Source organism: Condylostylus longicornis, unplaced genomic scaffold, assembly GCF_029603195.1.
Source record: "Condylostylus longicornis isolate FDR11 unplaced genomic scaffold, ASM2960319v2 ptg000079l, whole genome shotgun sequence".
Lineage (NCBI taxonomy): Eukaryota > Metazoa > Arthropoda > Insecta > Diptera > Dolichopodidae > Condylostylus > Condylostylus longicornis.
Window position 1 is genome coordinate 78,353 of NW_026578047.1, and position 8,847 is coordinate 87,199.

Here is an 8,847-nt window from a genome sequence, read left to right on the forward strand (position 1 = left end):
ATACATATATAGTTGCACAAAATTTTATTACACAGAAATACAAATATTTCTACCACATATAATGAATATATACACACATATACATTTATATTATGTATTAAAAAATCAATGATACAGGTTTTCAATATTCCCAATATTTGTTAACGATAATGTACTTATATTTTTAAAAAATTTTTCTTTTAAAATAAATTCCTAATCATGTTCCTATAAATATTACATCACACTATAATAAATATAGATGGCCCAATGTGCAACATTCTATTATTTTAATTCAATAATAATATAAAGAAAACCCCTACACTACAGTACCTGCAGTACTTATATTACAGTACTTTGTTATATTATCAAATATAAAAACCAAAATTTTAATTGGCTTACAATAATTAAAAAAAAAAAAAAAATTATTTTTTTTACTTTTCATATATGTATATAATTTTAAGTTTTTTAATATTTGAATTATTATGAATTATTATAAAAATTTTTTATATTTAAATATTTAAAATTTAAACTTACATCATCATTAATAAAAAAAATTGTAAAGTGATCAGCATATAACCGACCGCAATGTATATTGCCTAGTTTAACCAAATTGTTTACAAAAATTACGAAAATGCCTTCCTTCAAATATTAACAACGCTATGGCAAAGTTTGAGATATTATACTCAAAAAAAAAACTTAAATTTGACTCTTAGCAGAGATTAGCTTTATACTATCTGAATTCTCTGAAATGTTCGTCAGTTACTTCCGGTAACACACAGAACTCAAGTATAAAATTTTAAGAAATTCAGTCGATTAGTGTCTTAGATATGATAAAAAATGTATAATCGGCCCCTAGTTCGGATTCCGAGCTCTGATAGTCCAACAAAAAAAATTAAAAGTTTATTGTTTTAACATCATGACGAAGCTTATATATAAAATTCCAGGAAAATCGGCTTGTTTTCTTAAAAATATCTAGTTTCAGAAATTTGACATATCTCAAAATATGATCAAACCGTTTCATCCTTAATATAAACATCAGATACAATTTTCGTGAAAATCATTCCAGGCAAACTTGAGACAACAGACAATTACAGACATACAAACTAACAGACAAACGTCTCATTTCTGCCAAACTTGAGAGAAACAGATAAATACAGACAGACATCTGTCTAAAAATAATTTAATTACGCTTCCCTACCACGGAAAAGTACATTTCTGTCGAAAATTCGATATGAAAAATTTGATACCATTACATAATCTCCGTTATTGTATGTAATGCGGTCGGTAAATATTATTAATTTAATTTTTATAATTTATTGACTTAATTTATTTATTTATTTGTACTTTTACTATTAATTGTTCAAATATTAAATTTAACATTTCAATTGAAATTAATTTGCAAATATTTAATTCATAAAATTCAATACCATGATTTCGTTTAAAATTTTTTAATGTAAACTTGAGGATTTTCGAAAATTCGGTTTTAATTTTGATCTTAATATAAAGCATATTCTATAAATAAAAATTTGAAAATTGTACATATAAATTGTGAAGTTTTATCATATCTGAATTATCGAAAATCCCGCATTGTTACACTTTTGATAAGTTGCAAAATTTTAAAATAATATAAAATCATCCGGTACTTTTTGAGATTAATTTTGCAGTAAAAACAAATAAAAACAAAAAAAAAACCGATTTTAAATCTTTATATTTGAATTATAATTGAAATAATTAAATTATAAAAAAAAAATTTCAATAGTAACAAAATAAATTAAATGTCAAATTACAATATGGTAATATGAATTGAGTACGAACGATGATTTCAACATTTAAAAAAAAAAAGTATTTATTTCATTATATAGCAAGTGTTGCCTTCTTGTAGAAATAAAAATTTCACTAGATTCCGCTTTACTATAAATAATATTTAATTATACAAAAAAACACACACACGGATTTTGAATTCATAATTTTAAAAGTGTGATCGTGTATCTCGCTATTTTATTCGCCAAGTGAGAAAAAACTGAGTATACTACAATATATTTGTATTCGAATGTAATTTTCGAGTTAGAAAAATTATTCCGTATTACGTTTACCTTGTTTTCATTCTAAAACATATACAATATTTATTCATTTTTCATTCAGTTGATAATTCAATAAAAAAATACAAAAATTTGAGTAATCTTCTGATTACTGAGAATTCTGATTTGAAATTATATAAAAAGTGAGATAAAGAAGCCAGATACACGACAATAAACTTGAACAAAAAAAAAATCATTTGAAAGAAAAAGTAATAAAATAAAATTAATTAATTATAAATAATTAAATAATAATTATAAATAATAATTATGTAAGAATATAAAAATAAGATTTGTAAAAGATAAAAATAATCAACTTTTGCTATTGTATTTGCCAAATTTGTCAAAAAAAAAACCAAAAATGTATTGATTTTTCTCTTTATTATTAATTTAATCTTTAATTTGCTAAAAAGAAAATTTAATATTGAAATAGTTCATTTTTTACTGAAATTTTAAAAATTCCTCTTAGTATATTAAAACAAAACGGCATCACTTTTTATATAACCATCTTTTTAAAAATAATTTTTGTATGAATATGAAAGAGAGAAAAATGGACTTAATATTATTAAGATTTAGTCATATTTGAGTTGTCAAACTAAAATATACTCTCAAAAAAATTATAAAAAAAAAAACAAAATGTCATTTAAAAATACTTTCTATTTGAGTGTCTGTGCGTATACAGATTACAGTTTACACACATCATTTTCAAGATAATTAAAAAATATGTAATAAAAATAAATGGTAAAAAAAATAATTAAAAATTAATAGAATTAATTGAAAAAATAAACAAAATTTGGAATATTTTTTTAATAAATTTTTTACATAAGTAAATTTCAATTTAAAATAAAATTATAAATTTGTTATTTAAAAAAAAAAATAAAAATATTGTGAATAGCCACATAATAAAAAAAAAAAATTAAAAAATAAAAGTTGAATGACAAACAAGTTTTTCTCTTATTTTTTTCTCATCATTAAAGCTCCCACTTTTTTTTCGTTAAGCTTAAATCTTTATACGACGATTGAGTGAATTGAATAATTAAATATTTTAAATATTTTAAGAATTTAATATAAAAATATCTGAATCATATTTAAATTCTCTCAGGAAAATTAAATCTATATATTATAATATATATTTGGAAGAAAAAAAAATTGAATAGTTTTTAAACCTTAAGGTTTTGTTTTTTTGAAAATAAATTATTTAAAATTACAAATGAAAATTGTAAGAATAAAGTTCAAATAATTTAAATAATTAAATTTTATACTTAACAATATTAGGACATAACCTATAAAAAGTATTTCAATAAAAAAAAAAATTAAATAGAAAACAAAATTTAAGAGAAAATATTTTAATTAAGAGTCAATAAGAATGAAAGCTTTCAAGATAATATTCTTCTTAACATTTTTATTTTCAATGAAATATTGCCTCAACACTCCTGGTAAGTAATGTTATATTATTTATAATTAAATACAGTAAATATTTACGATAATAATAGAAGAGTTAAAATTTTTATTATTCCAATACTCAAAATTTGACACAATAGATAAAATATTTAGTAGTAAGTAAGTAAATAAACTTTATTCATTCTAGTCAATAGAATACAATTAATCATCTCCATACTAAATACAAAACTAAATTACAACCATATAAAGTTTAATTAATAATATACATATAAATTTTTTGAATTCAAATTCTTAAACATAAAATAATTCCTATTAAATGTAGTATAGCTGCAATTTTTAATTTAGATAATCATTAATTACAAAATCTTATATATGAAAAAAGCAAATTTTGATTTAATTGTAAAATATACACACTAAGAATAAGAAAAAGCAAAAAAGTTCATGGAACAAGTGTTTAATGCCATATATATTTAAAAAAAACAAGAAATAATAGAAACTGAACAAAATATAATATATGATTATGCTAAAGTTAATAACAGACTCTCAATTTCGCTGTAGTCACAGTTTAAAAGCCAATATTTTACTTTTTGTTAGGAAAATGTTCTTACGCCTAAGTAAACATATTGATGACAGGTAACATATTAAACAAACGAGAAGACACAATATCATAAAAGTTCCGATAGTTTGTAGTTCGATATGCTGGATTAATTACAAAAAACCTTTGATTAGAACGCAAGCCATAGGCATTAGAAATCCTACTATTAAAATAGCCAACTCTCGTAAAAAAAATTTTCAATATTTTGTTATTATATAGCTGTCTAACCGGAAGAATTTTTAAAGATCTAAACAATACTATGTTATGAGAAAGCTGTCTAACCAGAAGAATTTTTAAAGATCTAAACAATACTATGTTATGAGAATATCTATAATCATGCCGGATATATTCCTGATGACAGATTTTTGCAATATCAAAAGAGGGTTAATTTTTGTATTTCTGTAAGTGCCCCCTGTCCCGGCAACTCATGCTGTACTGCAACTTAGAATAAAAAACACCGTAGTAAAATATTTTAAGCACGTCTACTGAACATAACTTCTTCAATTGACAGAAATGTCTTGATGTAGAGCGGAAATATGATTTTAGCTTGGAAGTATGTTGCGATCAATTAAATTTTCTATGGATTTCAATACAAAAACACTCAGGACTGCAAATGAAAGTATCACCTGAATTCACATTAAGCTCCCTATTCCCAACAAAACGTCTACAATTTGAATCATGAAAAACAAAATCTACGTCAGGATTGTCCTGCTAAGTGAGGTTAAAAAACATTAGTTTAGTCAATTCAAACTTGAATAAAGTTCACTTCAAATTTGAATAAATAAGAATGTAAAAAGTTGTTTGTGAATTCTTTTTTTTATATTATACACAACAATTCTAATTTTGATTTGTGGGCACATAAATAAATATTGAAAATTTTGATAGTTTTCCTATATGAGAATGTAGGTAATATAATACGATAAACAATTGACAATTTGAAACATATCCCTTGCGATTTATTTACCGATATTCCAAATATACATATCGTATACTGAAAATTTTAACTGTTTAATGCAATTTAAGGGCGAATGGCATTATCATTCGGAATTGTAAGAATATATAGCTTTAAGAAATTAAACTCGGCGATAATTCGTATACTACCTGCCCTACTACACTATTGTGATATTTCATATCACTTCATTGTCTTGGAAAAACACATTGTATTGTAAATTCACAATAAGATCCTCTTAAGTTCCAAAACAGTTTTCATATTTTGCTCACAATAGGTTTTTTGTTCATATTTTTTTTTTAATTTATTTTTATTTCGCTTACATAAATAATTATGGAAAAGATTATTTTTTTTAAAAAATTATCAGAAGAACGATATTTTAGTGAATTTAATTAAAATTTTTGTTACTTTTAAGCCCAGACTATTCCATGTAATTTTTGAATTTTAAGAATTCTGTTAAAAAAAATTAGAAAAGTTCCAATAAAAAATTCTCAAAAACTATAAAAAAAAAATTGAAAGTGCCATGAATATTGGATTGATCATTTCTAATTAAAAATATTTATTAAAAAATAAGTAAGTGTTCAAACAGCAAATGGAACACGTTATAAGATATATACATAGAATTCATAATTCTGACAAACTGATAGGAAAATGAGGAGAGGTTCTTTTTTTCTATTTTTCATATTATTACTTTAGTAAAAGAAATTCCGATCCGGTGTATTTTGCAATTATTAACTCATTCTGTAGCTAACGAAAAAATTAGGAGAAATTGTTGACCCATTTTGATATGTGCAAACAAATGTTCGTTTTTTAAATATGAATTAGCTATATAATTAGGCGATCAATTGTTATACAAGTCATCTTCTATACTAGACACCTATAGGGATATACATATGATAAAGATCTTAAAAATTCAATTTCTCCCTTCAATAAACTTCAACTCGGCGGGCACTTCTATCTCAAAGAAATTCTACATTTTTGGAAGTACTGAAGATTTGTTATGCTCTTAAGGTTTTTGTTTTTTTTTTTTTTTAGTATTATAACAAAATATTAATAAGGTTTTGGATTAATTAACTTCATATACAACCGAATATTTATTAGTTTATAATTATTTTTTTTTTCTAATTAAAATTAAAAACTAAACTAAATTAATTGTATATTATAATTAATTAAAAATTTCATATTATTTATTGTATATATATATAATATATATACAAATATAGTTGCAATTATGAATATAACTGAAGGTAAAAAAATCATTTTAAAATGTGAATTTAATATTACCGAGAATAAAAATGATGATCTAACAATTTCATGGAAACATCCTGACAGAATTGATAATACAAGATTTGAAACTGGTACAAATTACAAGGATAAAATTTTAATATCTTTTATGAAAATTACAAATGTAACGAAATCCAATGATGGTGGATTGTATTATTGCACATTGAATTCGGCGAATAACACTGACGATAAATTACTTTTACAAAAATATTTCTTTTTAAAATTTGATACAGGTAAAAATAATTTTAAATATAAGAATTAAAAACAAAAATATAAGAAATATTTTATTAATTTAATTACAGATGATAATGTTGAAAATATTGAATTGCCGGGTCATCATAAATTTTTTGAAATTATTAGCATTTTATTTATAAAACTTTTTTTTATAATTGTGCTATATATTACACTTATTGCTTGTTATGATGTAAGTAAAACTAATTATAAGTTTTATAAAATTATGAAAATCTTTATATATATGTTATATATATGTACTATTGGTTGCAAGTTTAACAGTTCTTATAAACAAAATATTTACTTCTTTAGTAAACTTATGGAAATTTAATTTAATTTAATATAAATAAAGTTGGGCCAAAGCGATGATGTAAAGTAGCACTTTTCCTTTCAACAAGTAAAAATACTGCTTGGTAATCATATACTTTACATATAGTATAAAGTAATGTGATGAACAATTTGCCGGTAATTTTTTCATAACTCTGTAGCTGATTTGATAGAAAGTTCGCCTAGAAAGCGGTATTGTCACTGGTTCAAGTCCAGTTCGAGGGAAAAAATTTTTTTAATTTTTCTGCCTTTGTATGAAGAAGTTTTCATTAAATTAATAAAAATCATTTTATTTTCTAAGGTAAATCAATAAGTACTTGTCTTCATAAGATATCAATTTAAGTAAACTTCTTTACTAAAACGAAACCTAAACTAGAATTCGACCTATTTTTGTCGAATAATTTTTAATTATTAAACATTCTTGTTTACGAGTTAAACTTAACATCTGACATTTTATCAACATTTATTTTTTAATTTAATTTCTAAATTTTTAAAATTAAAGCATTTTACAAATATTTCAGTTTTTTGAAAAATTAATTACTATTTTATTTTTATATTTTAGCTTAACAAAAAAGTAATCAATTTAAGAAAACATCAACAGGATTATTCAATAGGATCAACAAGATCATTAGTTGTATAATCACTAAAATAAATTTTTGATATTTTTCTATATTTTAGATTTGTAATTATGTGAAAAAAGAATTTTTGTAAAAGGATACGTCCGAATTATAGTTAATTCTAAGCCTGTAAACTGTTAAATTATTAAAATTTAGTACGTCCATTATTGAAAATTTGTTTTATTTAAAATCATTTTCAACTTTTTCATAAAGTTACAAATTACTTAAAAAATGTTATTGTTTAAAAAAATGCATTCCAAAATATTATTGTAGTTATCCAGCAAATAAAAATATTACACGAAGCCACTTTAGACAAATTCATGTCTATAGAGACACAACGTGAAAGTTATCGTTATATAGTAAAATCAACTTTCATATGGCAATTCTCAGTGAATATTGTGTTTGCTACATAATGGGTAAATAATAATTGGTGTGACTCCATGCTTTGTTGTGCCGAGGAAAATAGTCCTGCGCTTTTGAATGATTAGGAGAAACGAGTCAGGATCGATTATTGGAATAATTTCCCAAGTCTATTTCATTCCAACAAATTTATGCCACCAGGCAAGGTCTGCCGTCTCTCTTTGGTGCATTCCCTACGACTAAGATGCTTCGATGACTGTCTCGTGACTTAAAGTGGCTACTATATACACTAAAATTTGTCAGTTACCTAGGTCTACTGCTAATGTGAGTGGGGATGGGATTCACAAAAGATCCTATGTGTCGATGTAACGAGGTCCTATAGATATACATATTATATATTTAATATTAGACATATATACGTTCATACATGCCTAATATTAAATCTTTTTCAAAAAAACAAAAAAAAATATCTTTATATCTAAACGTTTTACTCACAGCGTGTAACTATCGCTTAAGATTATTACTACGTATTTATAGATAATATAAATATGTAACAACAAAATATATTACATAAATCCATAAATACATATACATATATATTTATTTTTATATATGATATAAATATATTAAAATGTATACAACTACAAATAAAAAAAAATCATATCACATGCTACGAATGTATTGAAGAGAAATATAAAAAAGGGAGAGACGGAAGGAAAAGGAGAAAAAGTTCTCTTATACAAAAAGCTTCTTAAAATCACAACACAGCACAGAAACTTTACTAAACTGTAGTAGTAGTTGACCATCAAGAATTTAACTTTTATCAAATATCTTGCCTATATAGATCATTATAAATCTGCCATTCAACGCGGTCAGATCGAAAATATCTGCAAACTAACTAAATCAGTATAGTATAAGTGGAAAAATAAATAAAAAAAAAAAAAAGTTTTTAATATTATTAGTGTTCGTGGGAAATTTTATTGTGTCATTTTAATTTTAATTTCTTTCATTATCAGTTCCATTATTTAA

The 8,847-nt window shown here is 23.2% G+C and overlaps 1 protein-coding gene across 1 annotated transcript; it reads left to right on the forward strand.

The window, feature by feature from the left end:
- Positions 1–3,335: 3,335 nt before the first annotated feature.
- LOC129612942 (uncharacterized) lies at positions 3,336–7,542 on the forward strand. Its single transcript, XM_055526796.1, has 4 exons — positions 3,336–3,490; positions 6,223–6,516; positions 6,586–6,707; positions 7,404–7,542. The coding sequence occupies exons 1-4, from the start codon at positions 3,421–3,423 to the stop codon at positions 7,479–7,481; spliced, it is 564 nt and encodes a 187-aa protein (XP_055382771.1). The 5' UTR covers positions 3,336–3,420; the 3' UTR covers positions 7,482–7,542.
- The last annotated feature ends 1,305 nt before the right edge of the window (positions 7,543–8,847 follow it).